Source organism: Pseudophryne corroboree, chromosome 6 (assembly GCF_028390025.1).
Source record: "Pseudophryne corroboree isolate aPseCor3 chromosome 6, aPseCor3.hap2, whole genome shotgun sequence".
In the NCBI taxonomy this organism is placed as follows: domain Eukaryota; kingdom Metazoa; phylum Chordata; class Amphibia; order Anura; family Myobatrachidae; genus Pseudophryne; species Pseudophryne corroboree.
Genome location: NC_086449.1, coordinates 346,620,964 through 346,644,647, shown reverse-complemented (window position 1 = coordinate 346,644,647; position 23,684 = coordinate 346,620,964). Strand labels below are relative to the sequence as shown.

At 47.7% G+C, this 23,684-nt stretch overlaps 1 protein-coding gene across 2 annotated transcripts in view; it reads right to left on the bottom strand.

Annotated features, from left to right (window-relative positions):
- The window catches only part of USP3 (ubiquitin specific peptidase 3), a 118,658-nt gene that overhangs the window by 39,131 nt on the left and 55,843 nt on the right, over positions 1-23,684 (bottom strand). For both annotated transcript variants that reach the window (XM_063926537.1, XM_063926536.1), the window contains exons 5-9: positions 18,081-18,162; positions 7,064-7,146; positions 6,497-6,610; positions 1,093-1,206; positions 176-322 (exon numbers count right to left, since the gene is read on the bottom strand). In XM_063926537.1, the coding sequence (XP_063782607.1) occupies positions 176-322; positions 1,093-1,206; positions 6,497-6,610; positions 7,064-7,146; positions 18,081-18,162 (540 nt within the window). The remainder of the gene's footprint in view (positions 1-175; positions 323-1,092; positions 1,207-6,496; positions 6,611-7,063; positions 7,147-18,080; positions 18,163-23,684) is intronic.

Here is a 23,684-nt window from a genome sequence, read left to right as displayed (position 1 = left end):
TCCGCACTCTCCCGCCCGTTTGGGAGCTTTGGTATAATCCCCATGGTCCTTACGGAGTCCCCAGCATCCACTAGGACGTTAGAGAAAACAGGATACAGATAGGCAGTACTTAGTGGTCAGGAAGAGGACAGGTGATATGGTTTGTGGACTTTACAACTGTGTGGAAATCACTTACATACAACATTTGCTGCTTGAGGACCGGCTGGTGTTTGCCTGTGACATGACAGAATGACTTGAGCCATCGGGGTCCCCTTGAAGTTCTAAATGCAAGTGGTCCAATAAGTAGCGCATGAACTCATGGGCATCTTGCTGCTGATAACCCCTGGAAAAAAAAGGTTTCATGTTCAGCAGGTAGTTAAAACCATGTCTGCAATGTGAAAATGTCAAACACATAACACATTTTTAATTGGTCCGTTACATAAGGTGAATATGTGAAATAGTCTTCGGTTAGTCTGAAGAATAAAACCTATTACGGTTTATCACAATGATTTTTAGAATTACAAATTCTGGTTGCTTGAATGAGCATTTGGTGAGCAGTATATGTCCAGTGATGTCATATCATCGCTAGAGCTATGGGATTGATCTGGAGAAGCACCTTTTCTGTGCAGTTTGTATAGTGTGTGTGTGTGTGTGTGTGTGTGTGTGTGTGTGTGTGTGTGTGTGTGTGTGTGTGTGTGTGTGTGTGTGTGTGTGTGTGTTCTATGGGGGCTCTGGTTTCTACCCACACTCCAAGGACATACAGTGCTAGTGGGTGAAGTGGCATCAGGTGAGATTTGTGAGCTCACTGGAGCAGGGACTGATGTGTATGGTTAATATTCTATGTAAGCACTGCATAATAAGTGCTATATACACACCAGTTGATAAATAAAATGAAATGTTTGAAGTACTATTACTAATCTACAAATAAGTCTTTCAACTCTGCATCTTATAATTACTCTGCAAGCACCTTCATATACGGTGTACATCCAGTCCATAGAATACATTTTTTACTACATTGTACCATGCTCTTATACAGCACTCTCTCTGCTTCAGATTAACAGAACTGTATCATTTTGCCCTAGCCATCAGTCATATTATCCTCAAAGTACTTACCTGAAATTTGGCATGATTTTCCATACCACGTAGAATAAGGATTCTGGACTGAAAGCCGCTTGGTTGCCCTGCCACAATGCACACAACGTCTTCCTGAACTCCTCAACCAACGACCTACAACACAAAAAATAAAACGTTACGCATTATAAGCGCCTACATAGAATGTATCCATTTTAGGACTATTCCTAACTTGAAGGGTCTATTGTCAATAATGTGTCTTTTTCTTGTCAAGATCTTGATGCATACTGAACCTTTTTCTACATCAATTTTGCACAGTAACAATAACTTGGTCTTAATGTGGTTACCCTAGAAGTAATCATGGTTTCTAGATCTTAGGAATTCTGCATTTAAATACTTTGTCCACTTTACTGGAGATGCTCACAATAACTATGTCCACAAAACACTATGTAAGAAATAAGATGCCTAAAATAAGTACCTACATCCACCTTACCAGTGACAGATTCATGGGGGAGCACCAAGGGACGTGCCCCCCGTCATTTATGTTTTCATTTTATTTATGTAGCAACACGGTCGCCTGCCCAGCACAAGGATGAGGCTACTGGCTGTCAGTAGCAGAACTATGCCTGGCCGGCTTTAGGGGTCCGGGGGCAGGGGCATGCGTGTTCTGTCCCCTGCTGATTAAACCCATACCATGAATCTCAGCACAGGGTCAGAGAAGCTCTGACTGAAACATTCAATGTTAGATGATCATGGCTACATCTATCTATCTAGACCGTTTTCATGTGTCAGGCACTCAGGGACTCCACAGCATGTAATAAACCAGTCAAACAGACATCATAGTATGTTTAATTTGCTGGCTGTCGGGATCCCGGCAGTCAGGATACCGACGCTGGAATCCCAGAAGCTGGAATACCGGCGCAATAGGACTTTTCCCACTCATGGGCATCTACAACACCCATAGAGTGGGACTACAACGTGGCGAGCGTAGCAAGACTACAAGAGGACTACTTGCACTCGCCACACTACCGGCCGGGATGTCGCTATAGATATATTGACGGCCGGTATATCATACTGAACCCCACATCATGGGTAGCAATCAACGTTTTGGGGCACAGACCCCTTTATCAAAACCAAATAAAGTCACTGCAAACCCTTTGTGAAGTGGCATAAGAAGAACTTTTCACATGCATGTGTAGACCAGCATCGGGTGTGTTCAGCAGGACCAGACAGAGTCAGCAGCCAAGCAGCACTCAGGTCTAACTCCATTGTACTGTATTTAAATTATACATATCTACAATACAAAAATTAATGCATGCACAGTATGCCCATGTCAATTTCTTTATACACTGCTCAAAAATATAAAGGGAACACTAAAATAACACATCCTAGATCTGAATGAATGAAATATTCTTATTAAATACTTTGTTCTTTACATAGTTGAATGTGCTGACAACAAAATCACACAAAAATGATCAATGGAAATCAAATTTATTAACCCATGGAGGTCTGGATTTGGAGTCACACTCAAAATTAAAGTGGAAAAACACACTACAGGCTAATCCAACTTTGATGTAATGTCCTTAAAACAAGTCAAAATGAGGCTCAGTAGTGTGTGTGGCCTCCACGTGCCTGTATGACCTCCCTACAACGCCTGGGCATGCTTCTGATGAGGTGGCGGATGGTCTCCTGAGGGATCTCCTCCCAGACCTGGACTAAAGCATCCGCCAACTCCAGGACAGTCTGTGGTGCAACGTGGCGTTGGTGGATGGAGAGAGACATGATGTCCCAGATGTGCTCAATTGGATTCAGGTCTGGGGAACGGGCGGGCCAGTCCTTAGCATCAATGCCTTCGTCTTGCAGGAACTGCTGACACACTCCAGCCACATGAGGTCTAGCATTGTCTTGCATTAGGAGGAACCCAGGGCCAACCGCAAAAGCATATGGTCTCACAAGGGGTCTGAGGATCTCATCTCAGTACCTAATGGCAGTCAGGCTACCTCTGGCGAGCACATGGAGGGCTGTGCGGCCCCCCAAAGAAATGCCACCCCACACCATTACTGACCCACTGCCAAACCGGTCATGCTGGAGGATGTTGCAGGCAGCAGAACGTTCTCCTTGGCGTCTCCAGACTCTGTCACGTCTGTCACATGTGCTCAGTGAGAACCTGCTTTCATCTGTGAAGAGCACAGGGCGCCAGTGGCGAATTTGCCAATCTTAGTGTTCACTGGCAAATGCCAAACGTCCTGCACGGTGTTGGGCTATAAGCACAACCCCCACCTGTGGAGGTCGGGCCCTCATACCACCCTCATGGAGTCGATTTCGGATTGTTTGAGTAGACACATGCACATTTGTGGCTTGCTGGAGGTCATTTTGCAGGGCTCTGGTAGTGCTCCTCCTGTTCCTCCTTGCACAAAGGCGGAGGTAGCGGTCCTGATGCTGGGTTGTTGCCCTTCTACGGCCTTCTTCACATCTCCTGATGTACTGGCCTGTCTCCTGGTAGCGCCTCCATGCACTGTACACTACGCTGACAGACACAGCAAACCTTCTTGCCACAGCTCGCATTGATGTTCCATCCTGGATGAGCTGCACTACCTGAGCCACTTGTGTGGGTTGTAGACTCAATCTCATGCTACCACTAGAGTGAAAGCACCGCCAGCTTTCAAAAGTGACCAATACATCAGCCAGAAAGCATAGGAGCTGAGAAGTGGTCTGTGGTCACCACCTGCAGAACAACTCCTTTATTGGGGGTGTCTTGCTAATTGCCTATATTTTCCACCTATACCATTTGCACAACAGCATGTGAAATGGATTGTCAATCGGTGTTGTTTCCTAAGTGGACAGTTTGATTTCACAGAAGTGTGATTGACTTGGAGTTACATTGTGTTGTTTAAGTGTTCCCTTTATTTTTTTGAGCAGTGTATATCCATAGCTATATGAATTCAAAGGCACTTCCGCTTATTCCTCCTGCCTGTTAAAGGTCCCAGTCACCCTCGCCGACTGCCTCTCTCTGTCACCCTGTGCCTCCCCAGTTACTTTTTCCTCATCACCCATGGCTCGTCATCCTCTCCCCATCACCTCTGTCAGTCTGTTTCGCAATATTTCTTCCCATCCCCATCTGCCTCTCCCCTGCGTCACTATCTCCCCATCACCCCCTGCCTCTCCAAGGCATCACCCTCTCCTTGTCACCCTTTGCTTCTCCCTGTCACTCAGTGCCTGTCCACTTCCACTGTCTCCCTGTCACCCTTTCCTGTCCCTCAGTGCCTCTCCATCTTCCATTATCTCTCCCTGTCACCCTTTCCTGTCCCTCAGTGCCTCGCGATCTTCCACTATCTCTCCCTGTCACTCAGTGCCTGTCCATCTTACACTATCTCTCCCTGTCACCCTTTCCTGTCCTTCAGTGCCTCTCCATCTTCCACTCTCTCTCCCTGTCACTCAGTGCCTGTCCATCTTCCACTATCTCTCCCTGTCACCCTTTCCTGTCCTTCAGTGCTTCTCCATCTTCCACTCTCTCTCCCTGTCACTCAGTGCCTGTCCATCTTCCACTATCTCGCCCTGTCACTCAGTGCCTGTCCATCTTCCACTATCTCGCCCTGTCACCATTTCCTGTCCTTCAGTGCCTCTCCATCTTCCACTCTCTCTCCCTGTCACTCAGTGCCTGTCCATCTTCCACTATCTCTCCCTGTCACCCTTTCCTGTCCTTCAGTGCCTCTCCATCTTCCACTATCTCGCCCTGTCACCCTTTCCTGTCCCTCAGTGCCTCGACATCTTCCACTATCTCTCCCTGTCACCCTTTGCTGTCCCTCAGTGCCTCAACATCTTCCACTATATGTCCCTCAGTGCCTCTCCATCTTCCACTATCTGTCCCTGTCACCCTTTCCTGTCCCTCAGTGCCTCGCCATCTTCCACTATCTCTCCTTGTCCCTCAGTGCCTCTCCATCTTCCACTATTCCTCCCTGTCACCTTTTCCTGTCCCTCAGTGCCTGTCCATCTTCCAACATCTCTCCCTGTCACCTTTTCCTGTCCCTCAGTGCCTCTCCATTTTCCATTATCTCTCCCTGTCACCCTTTCCTGTCCCTCAGTGCCTCGTCATCTTCCACTATCTCTCCCTGTCCCTCAGTGCCTCTCCATCTTCCCCTATCTCTCCCTGTCACACTTTCCTGTCCCTCAGTGCCTCTCCATCTTCCATTATCTCTCCCTGTCACCTTTCCTGTCCCTCAGTGCCTCGCGATCTTCCACTATCTCTCCCTGTCACTCAGTGCCTGTCCATCTTCCACCATCTCTCCCGGTCACCCTTTCCTGTCCCTCTCCATCTTCCACTATCTCTCCCTGTCACCCTTTACTGTCCCTCGGTGCCTCGACATCTTCCACTATCTGTCCCTCAGTGCCTCTCCATCTTCCACTATCTCTCCCTGTCACCCTTTCCTGTCCCTCGGTGCCTCTCCATCTTCCACTCTCTCTCTCTCTCTCTCCCTGTCACCTGCTTGCATCCTCTGTGTCACCAAATGTCTCTCCCTGTCTTCAGAAAAGCAGTCTGAGATTGAGGGGAGGAGCTGTGCTGGGTGCGGGAAGAGGTACCAGTAGGTAACATATAGTACGGTCACTCGGAGGCCAGAAGAGAAGCCTGGCTGTGACTGATGAGGGGAGTGGGTGAGGAGGAGACAAAGGTTGGCATGAGCTGGGGAGTGGGTAAGGTGAGGGATGTCCGCAAAAACTATGTCCAATTTACTACTAAAATAGTACACAGCAACAAGGACACTCGTGATACTGTAACGTCTTCACTGTGCAGTAGACCCTAATCTGCACCTGCTGCCTTATCTGTATTCCTACATTACAAACTTGATTGTAAGTCAATCAATCATACAATCGAGATGGATAAACAATTCAATAGCCATAAATGTGGGCTTCAGGAGCCCTCAGAAAATTTCCCCCAAGGTTAGTGTCTATAGCTTATTTATCTATATTGCAACTACTATTTATGTATGAACATTGTGAAGTATTAACAATGCAGCAATTCCAAAATTCAGCAAGAGATAAGGAACATTTCACTTTCTTACATGTAGTATTCAATTACACTTTGCAGTTGTTAATCCCCACACAAAAATTCCACTCTTGGAAAGAACATTAAAGTCTTCTCACAAGATTAGCTACTATACTTAATTCATCCTCTGTTTTTGACAACTTCAAAATAGAATGCTATGGTCAACTGGGACTGCCAAGTCCACAAAGTTAGAGCTTTGTATAACCGACGAGCATTGCTTGGAATATGTTAAGGTAAAGGAAGACAATTACATAGTCAAATACTGTATAATGCAGTCAAACAGACTAGCTAGATTCAAACGTGAAATTTCTCTGTACACAACTACGGAAAGAAAATAGCTTTTATGCTTCAAGCAATGGGAAGAGATACAGTTTGTCGATTTGTTCCTTTTTCTATAAAACTCACACATTTACTTCACCCTGACTCCTCGTATGGTAAGTTCGACGGCCAGCTGTTTTTCCATTCCGAAGTTCCACTGCTGGTAACTCCTTGAAGTAGCAGCAAAACTGCTGAATGTTGCTAGAAAAATACAAAGAGTCAATAATTAGCGATCAGGCTGTGACAAAATACTACCTACAGAGAAATAGCTAAACTCTATTATAACCGACTCAACACCAAGGTTAGAGAGACTTAGCACCACTATACTTGGGAAAATGAAGTTACATCTTGTGGTGAATTAATGGTGTTGCACAAATAGTATTTTAGTTACAGTATGCTGGGAAAAAATTAAATGTTTGCAGCAAAACCCAAATCAATGCACAATTCAAACATATGGTTGAGCTAAAAGATAATTGAAGTTTAGTTCTACTTAGATGACAGACACTAGCCCCATTGAATACATTTTTATTTTTTTTACAGCACAAGAAAATTATATCTGGTTGCACGTATTAATGACCTTAATCCCAAGTCACTTGCTGATAGAACAATAATGATCAGAAGCTTGCTACATTGATTGAAAGCAGCTGCGCTTACCTTAACGACTGAAGAATAGCATTCATGAAACAGGTATTCCCCAGATTTCTTAGACCAGTGGCACAGAGGGCACTCGTACTTCCCTTGCAAAAGATCATCAGAAAATAACATTACCAACTTTTATTTGTGTTTATATAAGGACATCATTAATCTGGTGATAAAATGGGAACAGAGGCCCATCCATTGTCATTATGCTACGCCTCTGGTTCTGGTTTGCAGAATCTCAAGAGGCAAGTGGTATTAGGAAGAGTATGGTCTTGGTGTCTTTCCACCATGTAACTGCAGTGTTAAGCTTTGATGCGTTTGGACAGGAGATTTAAATGAGAAAGCCCACATGCGTAGTGGAACCAGGTGGCAAAGGGCAAGGTATCTCACTTGCCCTGGCAGGGTGTAAACAGGTGGTGATGGACACAGACACACTAGACGTAAGCAGTCCCAGGTATTGGCGAAAAAGCCCTGTGGTGGCAGCAGTTATCCTACAACTGTGGCACAACGGTGGTGCGCTGATGACATAGTCGGACAGTCCAGTGTCTAACTTGCACCAATATAAAAGTCAGTAACTGTGTGTAGTAGGATCACCAACACAAATTTTTAAAAGCCACCCTTCCCACAGCAGAATGGCAGAGTAAGGCCATGTTGTGTTCCTATCACTTACAATGCAAGTTTTTCCTGTCTGTTTCATCCATCTGGGGGACAATGCGCCGTTACTTGTGGGTTAGAGTTGTGTGGTAGTGGAGTTTGGCACAGAACCTATTAAAAAAACCGACTCCTCCCCCCTCTAACCCCTCCCATCTCCTTCCTGCCTAGCCAGCAACTCAGTTTTAGTTTTGTGCCTGTGGCGTACAGACACAGTTTTTTTCTCCTTAGATTTTAGTGAGTTTTTTTGTTGTTTTATTGAGCATTTCTGGAGTACCTAATCCCGGTATACAGGTGACAGGTACTGCTAGAGTCGGGTTAGTTAGATGTAGAGGTTTTTCCCCACTCTACTCTGCCGCTGGAGGGCAACCACACTTCGGTCACTGGGGCTCTCTCCCTCTCTACTTGAACAGGATGCTGGCAGGGATGAGGTACAGGACAGTCACAATCTGTCCTTGACAGTATTGGGCTGTTCCTCCTATTTCTATGCATATTCTGTGCTGTGTGCGTTCCGTGAGTCAGCTTCACCCCTTTTCACTCCCCCTCCCCCCGCAGGCCTCTCTCCGGAGGTGAGCTGTGGCGCTAGGTAGCGAGGGTTTCTTTGTTCCTGCTACCGTTTAGCTGAGCATTCAGGCGGACCGGGAGAGTAGTGAGACACTCCCTGGGGCCGCCATACACATTTACCGCTGCCCGCAGAGCCGGTGTGTGTAACGGCGCGCAGGAGCCACGGACTTCTAGCTGCAGTACTTCTACTGAGGGCAGCCGCGGCGGTGACATTAAGCAAGAAGGGACGGATTTCCCGCCCTGCTCTGCCCGCGCGCACTTCCGCCCAGCCTCTAGAGTGCTCCGGGCGCCATCTTCTGCAGCTTCAGTACGGGGGACGCTGTGCAGCACACGCACTCTCAGACACGGAGGAATAGCAGCAGCAGTCTCACTCTGTTTAGAGGAACAGCAGCAGCACTTCTCACTCTGTTTATTCAGTTGGGGGATCAGATAACAGCAAGTATATTTGTGGCATTGTGTTATTTCTCTAGTTCTAGTGAGAGGTAACAGACATCTTTCTAGTGTCACTCTAATTGTGGGTTCACTGCTAGGAATATCACTATTATCCGGAGGTTGTTTATAGTACATTTGTAGAGCACTTGACTATTACTATTTAAAAAAAAAAAAAAAAAAATCTACAAAGGGGAAAACAGCCTTAGTTGTTTATTTTGCCTGTTCACAGTGTGGGTCAAATCTGGCCAGGGGTAGCGCGGACGCTGGTACCCTCTGTACTTCGTGCTCTGGTACATCAGTAGCGGACCAGCAGGGAGGATCCACAGATCAGTCTATGTCTCCATGGGCCAAGAACATGGTGGGTGCCATTTCAGATTTACGTCAGTTCAGGTCAGGGGCCGACTCCAGTCCAACTCCGGTGGAGCCTCTGTGGGCTCAGAATATGGGCAGATGTATTGCTGATTTAACTCAATCTTTAAACAAATTTGTAAACTCTGCCAGCAGTTCTACTACTACGAAACAGCCGCAACCATTACCCGCTATAACTTTTCTGTTGGATTTTACGACATCCCCATTGGGGGAGGGTGAAGTAGACCCAGAGTGGAACGAAGTTTCGGCTTGGGAAGATGAGGAGCCATCTACTAGCTCAGTTGTTAGATTGCGGATAGAAGCCATCCGTCAGACGGCAGTGGTACACTCTTCGGCGCAGCATGGGCGTCGGGGAACCTTTCAGTCTCCCTCTGCGACCAGATCTTCTTCAAGGACCGTGTCGCCACCCAGATTTAAGTCTGCTGGCTTTGACGGCTTGGTTCTTGAACCCAACATTTTAAAGGCGAAAGGATTTTCTCGTCCTGTTGTATAAACGATGATTCAGGCTATAAAGCTGGTGACTTCTGGAATTTACCACAGGATGTGGCGTATTTACATTGCTTGGTGTGAAAAACGCGGTTTAACACCTGATTTGTTTAGAGTTCCTCGTCTTATCTTTCCTTTAGGAGGGTCTCAATAAAGGTCTGAGACTTTCTTCACTAAAAAGGTCAAGTTTCTGCCTTGTCGGTTCGGTTTCAAAAGAGACTGGCTATCATTCCAGAGGTTCAGACATTCCTTCAGGGAGTACTTCGGATTCAACCACCTTTTGTTCCTCCGGTTCCTCCCTGGGATTTGAACTTAGTCCTTACAGCTCTTCAAAAACCTCAGTTTGAACCATTGGAATCTGTAGAGTTACGGTATCTAACACTCAAGGTTGTCTTCCTATTGGCCATTGCCTCCGCCAGACAGGTATCTGAGTTGGCGAGTGTGGCCGGAGAGAGCCCTCAGCCACATGGTTAATGGCGGCCGTGGCGCTGAAGGGGTTAATCCTCAGCTGCCAGGCACCATTTGGACAATAGACGCTTGGCGTCACTGTTAAACGTACTTACAGCGCTGGGCGCGGACTGTTTAAAAATATGTTTAATGATGTGTTTTAAGTTAATATGTCATATGTAGTGCTCTGTGCACAATTGTAGGATTGCATGTTTAAATGTCTTTATATTCAAGATGTGGTCACCTGTATTTAAAAGGGAAAAATGCACTTACTATATCTGTCTGAATAAGGATCTCCTATCTTCTGGGAATAGGAAGTGGCATGCTAATGGACCTGTCCTAGCAGAGGTGTGAATGACAAAACCCTTTTGATGTGCACGGCAGGTAGTGGCTGTGAGTGTCAGATTGGGTTGGGAACCTGTATTTATGTAGCTGGTTTCATTGATATACGAATCCTGAATGGTAGATGCAGGAAGGAATAACATTTGTTTGGGAAATAAAATACAAACCGTATTTGAAGCTATGTGATAAATTTATCAATAGTAAATGTTAAACGGATAACAAACGTCTGTGTGACAGGAAAGAGGAAATTGTTTTATTTATTTGTATTTTGTAAGATATCCTGATTGGATGGAAATTACTCAGGGGGGACATGACCCCCTGTTGTACTGTGTGGAAAATTGACCTAAAAAGGAGGCCTGCGAGCATCCAGAATGTATTATACCATTTTGATTCTGCTGTAACATCTTGCTGTACTGCTGAAGTTCTTTTCAGAACTATTTGTTAGCATTAAAACATAATCTGCCTCAAGAAGATTGCGTCAACTTGTGACCTGCAGGCCTATGCAAAACATAGCCCCGTTCTCCGGCTGTCCAGGGAGCACCCCAACGTCTCAAAGTTCTGCCTTCCGCCAGCTACCGGTAGAGGCCTAGTCAGCGACTAGTGGGGATTCGTCAACACCACACAGGTGTGGTAAGGCAGCGTGTCTGCACATACAGAGCAGAACCGTGGTTCCAAACGCCATGGCAGGTTAGGAGTTTGGTGGTGGCAGCATAAACCCGCCCACAGCGCAGTGGGTGGAGTCAGTAACAGGCAGTTACTGACGGTAAAGCGTGAATCCCCTATGTGGTCAGGTCCCGAGTGACCTAAGCATCCATTCTGTGTACTGGGGACGGGACCGTACGGTCACAGCGGCTCTTTCTTGCAGAGCACCCTTGTTGGTGTTTCATGATGACCGGGTGGTTCTGCGGACAAAGCCTTCCTTCCGAAGGTTGTGTCAGCATTTCACCTAAATCAGGACATTGTCCTTCCAGCTTTTGCTCATTCTCCTTCCGGAGAGGACTCCCATTTGGCTCTCTTGGATGTGGTTAGGGCCTTACGTATTTATTTGTCTCGCACAGAATCTATCCGTCGTACGGATACGTTGTTGGTGTTATTTGATGCACCCAAACGAGGTTGGCCAGCTTCCAAGAACACAGTGGCTTGTTGGGTAACTTCGGCCATTAGGCAGGCATACATGTCTTCGGATGTCTCGGTTCCTGACTCAGTTCGGGCTCATTCGACTAGAGCTGTTGAAGACTCCTGGGCTGTTCGCGGTGGTGTATCTGTTGAGCAGCTGTGCAGAGCGGCAACCTGGTCGTCCGTGCATACTTTCACGAAGTTTTACCGTTTTCATACTTTCGGTTTGGAGACTGCCTCTGTTGGGCGTCAAATTTTTACAGACTGCTATGCCATCTAAGTCTCCCTCCTCTCATTAGCTTGCTTTGGGAAATCCCACAAGTAACGGCGCAGCGTCCCCCAGATGGATGAAAGAGAAAATAAAAATTTACTCACCGGTAATTCTATTTCTCGTAGTCCGTAGTGGATGCTGGGAACTCCGTAAGGACCATGGGGAATAGCGGGCTCCGAAGGAGGCTGGGCACTCTAGAAAGATTTATGACTACCTGGTGTGCACTGGCTCCTCCCACTATGACCCTCCTCCAAGCCTCAGTTAGGACACCGTGCCCGGACGAGCAGACATAATAAGGAAGGATTTTGAATCCCGGGTAAGACTCATACCAGCCACACCAATCACACCGTACAACTCGTGATACTATATCCAGTTTGACAGTATGAAAACAACTGAGCCTCTCAACAGATGGCTCAACAATAACCCTTTAGTTAACAATAACTATTTACAAGTATTGCAGACAATCCGCACTTGGGATGGGCGCCCAGCATCCACTACGGACTACGAGAAATAGAATTACCGGTGAGTAAATTCTTATTTTCTCTGACGTCCTAGTGGATGCTGGGAACTCCGTAAGGACCATGGGGATTATACCAAAGCTCCCAAACGGGCGGGAGAGTGCGGATGACTCTGCAGCACCGAATGAGAGAACTCCAGGTCCTCCTCAGCCAGGGTATCAAATTTGCAGAATTTTGCAAACGTGTTTGCCCCTGACCAAGTAGCTGCTCGGCAAAGTTGTAAAGCCGAGACCCCTCGGGCAGCCGCCCAAGATGAGCCCACCTTCCTTGTGGAATGGGCATTCACAGATTTTGGCTGTGGCAGGCCTGCCACAGAATGTGCAAGCTGAATTGTACTACAAATCCAGCGAGCAATAGACTGCTTAGAAGCAGGAGCACCAAGCTTGTTGGGTGCATACAGGATAAACAGCGAGTCAGATTTTCTGACTCCAGCCGTCCTGGAAACATATTTCCAGGGCCCTGACAACATCTAGCAACTTGGAGTCCTCCAAATCCTTAGTAGCCGCAGGTACCACAATAGGCTGGTTCAGGTGAAACGCTGACACCACCTTAGGGAGAAACTGGGGACGAGTCCTCAATTCCGCCCTATCCATATGGAAAATCAGATAAGGGCTTTTACATGACAAAGCCGCCAATTCTGACACTCGCCTGGCTGAAGCCAAGGCCAATAACATGACCACTTTCCACGTGAGATATTTCAGATCCACGGTTTTTAGTGGCTCAAACCAATGTGATTTTAAGAAGCTCAACATCACGTTGAGATCCCAAGGTGCCACAGGAGGCACAAATGGGGGCTGAATATGCAGCACTCCTTTCACAAATGTCTGAACTTCAGGTACTGAAGCTAGTTCTTTTTGAAAGAAAATCGACAGAGCCGAGATCTGTACTTTAATGGAGCCTAGTTTTAGGCCCATATTCACTCCTGCTTGCAGGAAATGCAGAAATCGACCTAGTTGAAATTCCTCTGTTGGGGCCTTTTTGGCCTCGCACCATGCAACATATTTCCGCCATATGCGGTGATAATGCTTTGCCGTAACATCTTTCCTGGCCTTAATAAGCGTAGGAATGACTTCCTCCGAATACCCTTTTCTTTTAGGATCCGGTGTTCAACCGCCATGCCGTCAAACGCAGCCGCGGTAAGTCTTGGAACAGACAGGGCCCCTGCTGTAGCAGGTCCTGTCTGAGCGGTAGAGGCCACTGGTCCTCTGAGAGCATCTCTTGAAGTTCCGGGTACCACGCTCGTCTTGGCCAATCCGGAACCACGAGAATGGTGTTTACTCCTCTCTTTCTTATTATTCTCAATACCTTTGGTATGAGAGGCAGAGGAGGGAACACATAAACCGACTGGTACACCCACGGTGTCACTAGAGCGTCCACAGCTACCGCCTGAGGGTCCCTTGACCTGGCGCAATATCTTTTTAACTTTTTGTTGAGGCGGGACGCCATCATGTCCACCTGTGGTTTTTCCCAACGGTTTACCAGCATCTGAAAGACTTCTGGATGAAGTCCCCACTCTCCCGGGTGGAGGTCGTGTCTGCTGAGGAAGTCTGCTTCCCAGTTGTCCACTCCCGGAATGAACACTGCTGACAGTGCTAGTACATGATTCTCCGCCCATCGGAGAATTTTTGTGGCTTCTGCCATCGCCATCCTGCTTCTTGTACCGCCCTGTCGATTTACATGGGCGACTGCCGTGATGTTGTCTGACTGGATCAGTACCGGCTGGTGTAGAAGCAGGGATTTTGCTTGACTTAGGGCATTGTAGATGGCCCTTAGTTCCAGAATATTTATGTGAAGGGAAGTCTCCTGACTCTACCATAGTCCTTGGAAGTTTCTTCCCTGTGTGACTGCCCCCCAGCCTCGAAGGCTGGTATCCGTGGTCACCAGGACCCAGTCCTGTATGCCGAATCTGCGGCCCTCTAGAAGATGAGCACTCTGCAGCCACCACAGTAGAGACACCCTGGTTCTTGGAGACAGGGTTATCAAGCGATGCATCTGAAGATGCGATCCGGACCACTGGTCCAACAGGTCCCACTGAAAGATTCTGGCATGGAACCTGCCGAAGGGAATTGCTTCGTAAGAAGCCACCCTCTTTCCCAGGACCCGTGTGCAGCGATGCACTGATACCTGTTTTGGTTTCAGGAGGTCTCTGACTAGAGATGACAACTCCCTGGCTTTCTCCTCCGGGAAAAACACTTTCTTCTGGACTGTATCCAGAATCATACCCAGGAACAGTAGCCGTGTCGTCGGAACCAGCTGTGACTTTGGGATATTCAGAATCCAGCCGTGCTGGTGCAGCACCTCCTGAGATAGTGCTACTCCCACCAACAACTGTTCCTTGGACCTCGCTTTTATTAGGAGATCGTCCAAGTATGGGATAATTAAAACTCCCTTTCTTCGAAGGAGTATCATCATTTCCGCCATAACCTTGGTAAATACCCTCGGTGCCGTGGACAGTCCAAACGGCAGCGTCTGGAATTGGTAATGGCAATCCTGTACCACAAATCTGAAGTACTCCTGGTGAGGATGGTAAATGGGGACATGTAGGTAAGCATCCTTGATGTCCAGGGATACCATGTAATCCCCCTCGTCCAGGCTTGCAATAACCGCCCTGAGCGATTCCATCTTGAACTTGAATTTCTTTATGTACGTGTTCAAGGATTTCAAATTTAGAATGGGTCTCACCGAACCGTCCGGTTTCGGTACCACAAATAGTGTGGAATAATAACCCCGGCCTTGTTGAAGTAGGGGTACCTTGATTATCACCTGCTGGGAATACAGCTTGTGAATTGCCGCTAGCACCGCCTCCCTGTCTGAGGGAACAATCGGCAAGGCAGATTTCAGGAATCGGTGGGGTGGGGACGCCTCGAATTCCAGCTTGTACCCCTGAGATACTATTTGCAGGATCCAGGGATCCACCTGTGAGCGAACCCACTGATCGCTGAAATTTTTGAGGCGACCCCCCACCGTACCAGGCTCCGCTTGTGGAGCCCCACCGTCATGCGGCGGACTTGGACGAAGAAGCGGGGGAGGACTTTTGCTCCTGGGAACCTGCTGTTTGTTGCAGCCTTTTTCCCCTACCTCTGCGTCTGGACAGAAAGGACCCGCCTTTTCCACGCCTGTTTTTCTGGGTCCGAAAGGACTGAACCTGATAAAACGGCGCCTTCTTAGGCTGTGAGGGGACATGGGGTAAAAACGCTGACTTCCCAGACGTTGCTGTGGAAACTAGGTCCGAGAGACCATCCCCAAATAATTCCTCACCCTTATATGGTAACACTTCCATGTGCTTTTTTGAATCTGCATCTCCTGTCCACTGGCGAGTCCATAAGCCTCTCCTAGCAGAAATGGACAATGCACTTACTTTAGATGCCAGTCGGCAGATTTCCCTTTGTGCATCTCTCATATATAAGACTGAGTCTTTTATATGGTCTATGGTTAACAGGATCGTGTCTCTGTCTAATGTGTCAATATTTTCTGACAGTTTATCTGACCACGCAGCGGCAGCACTGCACATCCAAGCTGACGCAATAGCTGGCCTAAGTATAATGCCTGTGTGTGTATATACAGACTTCAGGATCGCCTCCTGCTTTCTATCAGCAGGTTCCTTGAGGGCGGCCGTATCCGGAGACGGTAGTGCCACCTTTTTAGACAAACGTGTGAGCGCTTTATCCACCCTAGGAGGTGTTTCCCAACGTGACCTATCCTCTGGCGGGAAAGGGAACGCCATTAGTACCTTCTTAGGAATTACCAATTTTTTTTATCAGGGAAAGCCCACGCTTCTTCACACACTTCATTTAATTCCTCTGACGGGGGAAAAGACTACGGGTAGTTTTTTCTCCCCAAACATAATACCCTTTTTAATGGTACCTGTATTTATATCAGAAATGTGTAACACCTCTTTCATTGCCTCAATCATGCAGTGAATGGCCTTAGTGGGCATCAGGTTAGACTCGTCGTCGACACTGGTGTCAGTATCAGTGTCGACATCTGGGTCTGCTTGAGGTAGCGGGCGTTTTAGAGCCCCTGACGACCCCTGCGACGCCTGGGCAGGCACGAGCTGAGAAGTCGGCTGTCCCACATTTGGCATGTCGTCGATTTTCTTATATAAGGAGTCTATACGTGCACTCATTACTTTCCATAAGCCCATCCACTCAGGTGTCTGCCCCGCAGGGGGTGACATCCCTTCTAAGGGCATCTGCTCCGCCTCCACATCATTATCCTCATCAAACATGTCGACACAGCCGTACCGACACACCGCACACACACAAGGAATGCTCCGAATGAGGACAGGACCCACAAAAGCCCTTTGGGGGGACAGAGTGAGAGTATGCCAGCACACACCAGAGCGCTATATAATGCAGGGACTAACTGAGTTATGTCCCCTATAGCTGCTTTTTATAATATATATATATATATATATATATATATATATATATATATATATATATATATATATATATATATATATATATATATATTGCGCCTAAATTTAGTGCCCCCCCTCTCTGTTTTTACCCTGTTCTGAAGTGTAGACTGCAGGGGAGAGCCAGGGAGCTTCCTTCCAGCGGATCTGTGAAGGAGAAATGGCGCCAGTGTGTCTGAGGGAGATAGCTCCGCCCCTTTTCCGCTGCCTATTCTCCCGCTTTTTCCTGGATTCTGGCAGGGGTATTTACCACATATATAGCCTCTGGGGCTATATATTGTGGTATTTTGCCAGCCAAGGTGTTTTTTATTGCTGCTCAGGGCGCCCCCCCCAAGCGCCCTGCACCCTCAGTGACCGGAGTGTGAAGTGTGCATGAGGAGCAATGGCGCACAGCTGCAGTGCTGTGCGCTACCTTGGTGAAGACTGATGTCTTCTGCCGCCATTTTTCCGGACCTCTTCTTGCTTCTGGCTCTGTAAGGGGGACGGCGGCGCGGCTCCGGGACCGAACACCAAGGACTGGGCCTGCGGTCGATCCCTCTGGAGCTAATGGTGTCCAGTAGCCTAAGAAGCCCAATCCGGCTGCAAGCAGGCGAGTTCGCTTCTTCTCCCCTTAGTCCCTCGCTGCAGTGAGCCTGTTGCCAGCAGGTCTCACTGAAAATAAAAAACCTAAACTATACTTTCTTTCTAAGGGCTCAGGAGAGCCCCTAGTGTGCATCCAACCTCGGCCGGGCACGAAATCTAACTGAGGCTTGGAGGAGGGTCATAGTGGGAGGAGCCAGTGCACACCAGGTAGTCCTAAATCTTTCTAGAGTGCCCAGCCTCCTTCGGAGCCCGCTATTCCCCATGGTCCTTACGGAGTTCCCAGCATCCACTAGGACGTCAGAGAAATAGGGATTTTTGTTTACTTACCGTAAAATCTTTCTCCGATTCCATCGGGGGGACGCTGCAATCCCTCCCGTATATTTGTCTGGTTTAAACGGTTATTTTCTGTTCTATCCCCATTGGCTTGGCTAAACGATAACCGAGTTGCTGGCTAGGCAGGATGAGATGGGAGGGGTTAGAGGGGGAGGAGTCTTTTTTTTTTTAATAGGTTCTGTGCCAAACTCCACTACCACATACCTCTATCACACAAGTAACAGCACAGCGTCCCCCAGATGGAATCAGAGAAAGATTTTACGGTAAGTAAACAAAAATCCCTACTTAATGTAGATGGCAAACTTGTCAGCTGGGCCCTCGTACCTCTGTCTGTCATCATTTTATTACTGGTTTTGTTCCGAATTGTAGAACGCAACAGAATATGCTGGCACTATAGGAATTTTAATAAATATTAATAGTGGGTTCTAGAAGGTCGCCATAGTTTTCAAAGCCTTTTGTGACTGTTTGGTGAACCAACAGAAGATGCATATTGATACTTACATTTATTTTGAGCATTTTTCTATTAAGTGAAGCGTTATCCAAGAATTTCCTTTTTCGGTGTCGTTCTACTGTGAACGCAGAGCTACCGATAAGAAAGATAAAATTACTGCTAGGTTCTCAAGCTACAATACAGTGCGGAAAATATCTAAATATAAACAAATAGACCAGTCACATATAAACACACCTTTTTCTCTCTCTCCTACAGCAACCCAAGAGTAAGGTCAATCTTTTTTTCTTTTTTTAAATGGGAAAAAAAAATTGTTGTTTAAAAATTGTTTAGTTATTGGCTTCATCTGTTACACGGAATAACACTTACAGGCCCTACACACTGGCAGACATCACTGCACGATATGAACGATCTCGTTCATTAATGAATGAGATAACGTTCATATCTTTGAGTGTGGAGGCTCCAGCGATGAACGATGCGCGGCCCCGCGCTTGTTCATCGCCGGTGTCCAGTCGGCTGTGAATGCAGGCCAATATGGACGATCTCGTCCATATTTGCCTGCAGTTCTATGGAGCCGTGTGACGGTGGGAATGAAGTAACTTCACTCCCCCCGTCACTGCCCCCCCCCCCCCCCCCAACGGGTCGCCCGTCGGCCGTATCCGCCGTCGGGCAGCTCGGCGGCGGATCGGCCAATGTGTAGGGCCCATTAGAATAGTTTCGAAAAGCAGATCCTTGCTGGCCACTGGGTTTTGATTAACTGTGCATGCCCAATATTATTTCAGAGCATATGCAGACTGAAATAGAGGAGGTGATGAATGAGCAAGAGGTAGACATAAGAAAAAAAAAAAAAAGTCAAAGACAGAGCCAATAGTCCACAGAAGGCAACTGAAAGGCCACCAACACCAATGTACTGTAAGGTGCCAAGTGTGACCTTTACCAAGTAGCCAGAAAATCAGCCACGTCCTCAAAACCATTTGTTGAACTAAAAAGAAATAGAACCATCTCAGTGTTGGGGGGGGGACACAAAAAAAAAACCCTTCTTTATGCTAAATGTAACAAATCCATCAGTTGGAGGAAAAGTAACTTCTATTCTCAGGAGTAAAGAAAATAAGATTTTACTCACCGGTAAATCTATTTCTCGTAGTCCGTAGTGGATGCTGGGAACTCCGTAAGGACCATGGGGAATAGACGGGCTCCGCAGGAGACTGGGCACTCTAAAAGAAAGATTAGGTACTATCTGGTGTGCACTGGCTCCTCCCACTATGACCCTCCTCCAGACCTCAGTTAGGATACTGTGCCCGGAAGAGCTGACACAATAAGGAAGGATTTTGAATCCCGGGTAAGACTCATACCAGCCACACCAATCACACCGTACAACTTGTGATACTATACCCAGTTAACAGTATGAAATATAACTGAGCCTCTCAACAGATGGCTCAACAATAACCCTTAGTTAGGCAATAACTATATACAAGTATTGCAGACAATCCGCACTTGGGATGGGCGCCCAGCATCCACTACGGACTACGAGAAATAGATTTACCGGTGAGTAAAATCTTATTTTCTCTGACGTCCTAGTGGATGCTGGGAACTCCGTAAGGACCATGGGGATTATACCAAAGCTCCCAAACGGGCGGGAGAGTGCGGATGACTCTGCAGCACCGAATGAGAGAACTCAAGGTCCTCCTCAGCCAGGGTATCAAATTTGTAGAATTTAGCAAACGTGTTTGCCCCTGACCAAGTTGCAGCTCGGCAAAGTTGTAAAGCCGAGACCCCTCGGGCAGCCGCCCAAGATGAGCCCACTTTCCTCGTGGAATGGGCTTTTACTGATTTAGGATGCGGCAATCCAGCCGCAGAATGCTCCAGCTGAATTGTGCTACAAATTCAGCGAGCAATAGTCTGCTTAGAAGCAGGAGCACCTATTTTGTTGGGTGCCTACCGGATAAAAAGCGAGTCCGTTTTCCTGACTCCAGCCGTCCTGGAAATATAAATTTTTAAGGCCCCGACTACGTCCAGTAACTTGGAATCTTCCAAGTCCCTAGTAGCCGCAGGCCCTACAATAGGTTGGTTCAAGTGAAAAGCTGATACCACCTTAGGGAGAAACTGGGGACGAGTCCTCAATTCTGCCCTATCCATATGGAAAATCAGATAAGGGCTTTTACATGACAAAGCCGCCAATTCTGACACACGCCTGGCCGAAGCCAAGGCCAATAACATGACCACTTTCCACGTGAGATATTTCAAATCCACAGTTTTAAGTGGCTCAAACCAATGTGATTTTAGGAAACTCAACACCACGTTGAGATCCCAAGGTGCCACAGGAGGCACAAAAGGGGGCTGAATATGTAGCACTCCCTTTACAAATGTCTGAACTCCAGGCAGTGAAGCCAGTTCTTTCTGGAAGAAAATCGACAGAGCCGAAATCTGGAGCTTAATGGAACCCAAGTTTAGGCCCATAGTCACTCCTGACTGTAGGAAGTGCAGAAAACGACCCAGCTGAAATTCCTCTGTTGGGGCCTTCCTGGCCTCACACCACGCAACATATTTTCGCCAAATACGGTGAGAATGGTTTGCGGTTACTTCTTTCCTGGCTTTTATCAGCGTAGGAATGACTTCCTCCGGAATGCCCTTTTCCTTTAGGATCCGGAATTCAACCGCCATGCCGTCAAACGCAGCCGCGGTAAGTCTTGGAACAAACAGGGCCCCTGCTGTAGCAGATCCTGTCTGAGCGGTAGAGGCCACGTGTCCTCAGATATCATTTCTTGAAGTTCTGGGTACCAAGCTCTTCTTGGCCCATCCTGAACCACGAGTATCGTTCTTACTCCTCGTTTTCTTATTATTCTCAGTACCTTTGGTATGAGAGGCAGAGGAGGGAATACATAAACCGACTGATACACCCACGGTGTCACTAGAGCGTCCACAGCTATTGCCTGAGGGTCCCTTGACCTGGCGCAATATCTAGTTTTTTGTTTAGGCGGGACGCCATCATGTCCACCTGTGGCCTTTCCCAACGGTTTACCAACAGTTGGAAGACTTCTGGATGAAGTCCCCACTCTCCCGGGTGTAGGTCGTGTCTGCTGAGGAAGTCTGCTTCCCAGTTGTCCACTCCCGGAATGAACACTGCTGACAGTGTTAAGACGTGATTTTCCGCCCATCGGAGAATCCTTGTGGCTTCTGCCATCGCCATCCTGCTTCTTGTGCCGCCCTGTCGGTTTACATGGGCTACCGCCGTGATGTTGTCTGATCGAATCAGTACCGGCGGGTTTTGAAGCAGAGGCCTTGCCAGACTTAGGGCATTGTAAATGGCCCTCAGTTCCAGAAGATTTATGTGTAGGGACGACTCCTGACTTGACCAAAGTCATTGGAAATTTCTTCCCTGTGTGACTGCCCCCCAGCCTCGAAGGCTGGCATCCGTGATTACCAGGACCCAGTCCTGTATGCCGAATCTGCGGCCCTCTTGAAGATGAGCACTCTGCAGCCACCACAGTAGAGATACCCTGGTTCTTGGAGACAGGGTTATCAGCCGATGCATCTGAAGATGCGATCCCGACCACTTGTCCAAGAGGTCCCACTGAAAGGTTCTTGCATGGAACCTGTCGAATAGAATTCTGCTTCGTAAGAAGCTACCATTTTTCCCAGGACTCGTGTGCAGTGATGCACCGATACCTGTTTTGGTTTCAGGAGGTCTCTGACTAGAGATGACAGCTCCTTGGCTTTCTCCTGCGGGAGAAACTTTTTTCTGTTCTGTGTCCAGAACCATCCCCAGGAACAGTAGGCGTGTGGTAGGAACCAGCTGTGACTTTGGAATGTAGAGAATCCATCCGTGCTGTTGTAGCACTGCCACCACATAAGCCTCCTCATCAAACGTGTCGACACATCCGTACCGACACCGCACACACACAGGGAATGCTCTGACTGAGGACAGGACCCCACACAACCCTTTGGGGAGACAGAGAGAGAGAGTATGCCAGCAAACACCAGAGCGCTATATAATTTAGGGATTAACACTATATTGAGTGAATTTTTCCCAATAGCTGCTTGTATATACAATATTGCGCCTAAATTTAGTGCCCCCCCTCTCTTTTTAACCCTTTGAGCCTGCAAACTACAGGGGAGAGCCTGGGGAGCTGTCTTCCAGCTGCACTGTGAAGATAAAATGGTGCCAGTGTGCTGAGGGAGATAGCTCCGCCCCTTTTTCGCGGACTTTTCTCCCGCTTTTTTATGGATTTTGGCAGGGGTATTTATCACATATATAGCCTCTGGGGCTATATATTGTGATATATTTGCCAGCCAAGGTGTTTTTATTGCTGCTCAGGGCGCCCCCCCCCCAGCGCCCTGCACCCTCAGTGACCGGAGTGTGAAGTGTGTATGAGGAGCAATGGCGCACAGCTGCAGTGCTGTGCGCTACCTTGGTGAAGACTGATGTCTTCTGCCGCCGATTTTCCGGACCTCTTCTTGCTTCTGGCTCTGTAAGGGGGACGGCGGCGCGGCTCCGGGAACGAACACCAAGGCCAGTTCCATGCGGTCGATCCCTCTGGAGCTAATGGTGTCCAGTAGCCTAAGAAGCCCAAGCTAGCTGCAAGCAGGTAGGTTCACTTCTTCTCCCCTTAGTCCCTCGATGCAGTGAGCCTGTTGCCAGCAGGTCTCACTGTAAAATAAAAAAACTAAAATAAACTTTCTTTCTAGGAGCTCAGGAGAGCCCCTAGTGTGCATCCAGCTCAGCCGGGCACAGAAATCTAACTGAGGTCTGGAGGAGGGTCATAGTGGGAGGAGCCAGTGCACACCAGATATAGTACCTAATCTTTCTTTTAAGAGTGCCCAGTCTCCTGCGGAGCCCGTCTATTCCCCATGGTCCTTACGGAGTTCCCAGCATCCACTAGGACGTCAGAGAAAATAAGATTTTACTCACCGGTAAATCTATTTCTCGTAGTCCGTAGTGGATGCTGGGAACTCCGAAAGGACCGTGGGAAATAGCGGCTCCGCAGGAGACTGGGCACAACTAAAGAAAGCTTTTAGGTCACCTGGTGTGCACTGGCTCCTCCCACTATGACCCTCCTCCAAGCCTCAGTTAGGACACTGTGCCCGGACGAGCTGACATAATTTTGAATCCCGGGTAAGACTCATACCAGCCACACCAATCACACCGTATAACTCGTGATACTATACCCAGTTTAACAGTATGAAAACAACTGTGCCTCTCAACAGATAACTAAAGGGTTATTGTTGAGCTAACAATAACTATGTACAAGTATTGCAGACAATCCGCACTTGGGATGGGCGCCCAGCATCCACTACGGACTACGAGAAATAGATTTACCGGTGAGTAAAAATAAGAATTTACTTACCGATAATTCTATTTCTCATAGTCCGTAGTGGATGCTGGGACTCCGTCAGGACCATGGGGAATAGCGGGCTCCGCAGGAGACAGGGCACATCTAAATAAAGCTTTTAGGATCACATGGTGCGTACTGGCTCCTCCCCCTATGACCCTCCTCCAAGCCTCAGTTAGGTACTGTGCCCGGACGAGCGTACACAATAAGGAAGGATCTTGAATCCCGGGTAAGACTCATACCAGCCACACCAATCACACCGTACAACTTGTGATCTGAACCCAGTTAACAGTATGATAACAAAAAACGAAGTAGCCTCTGAAAAGA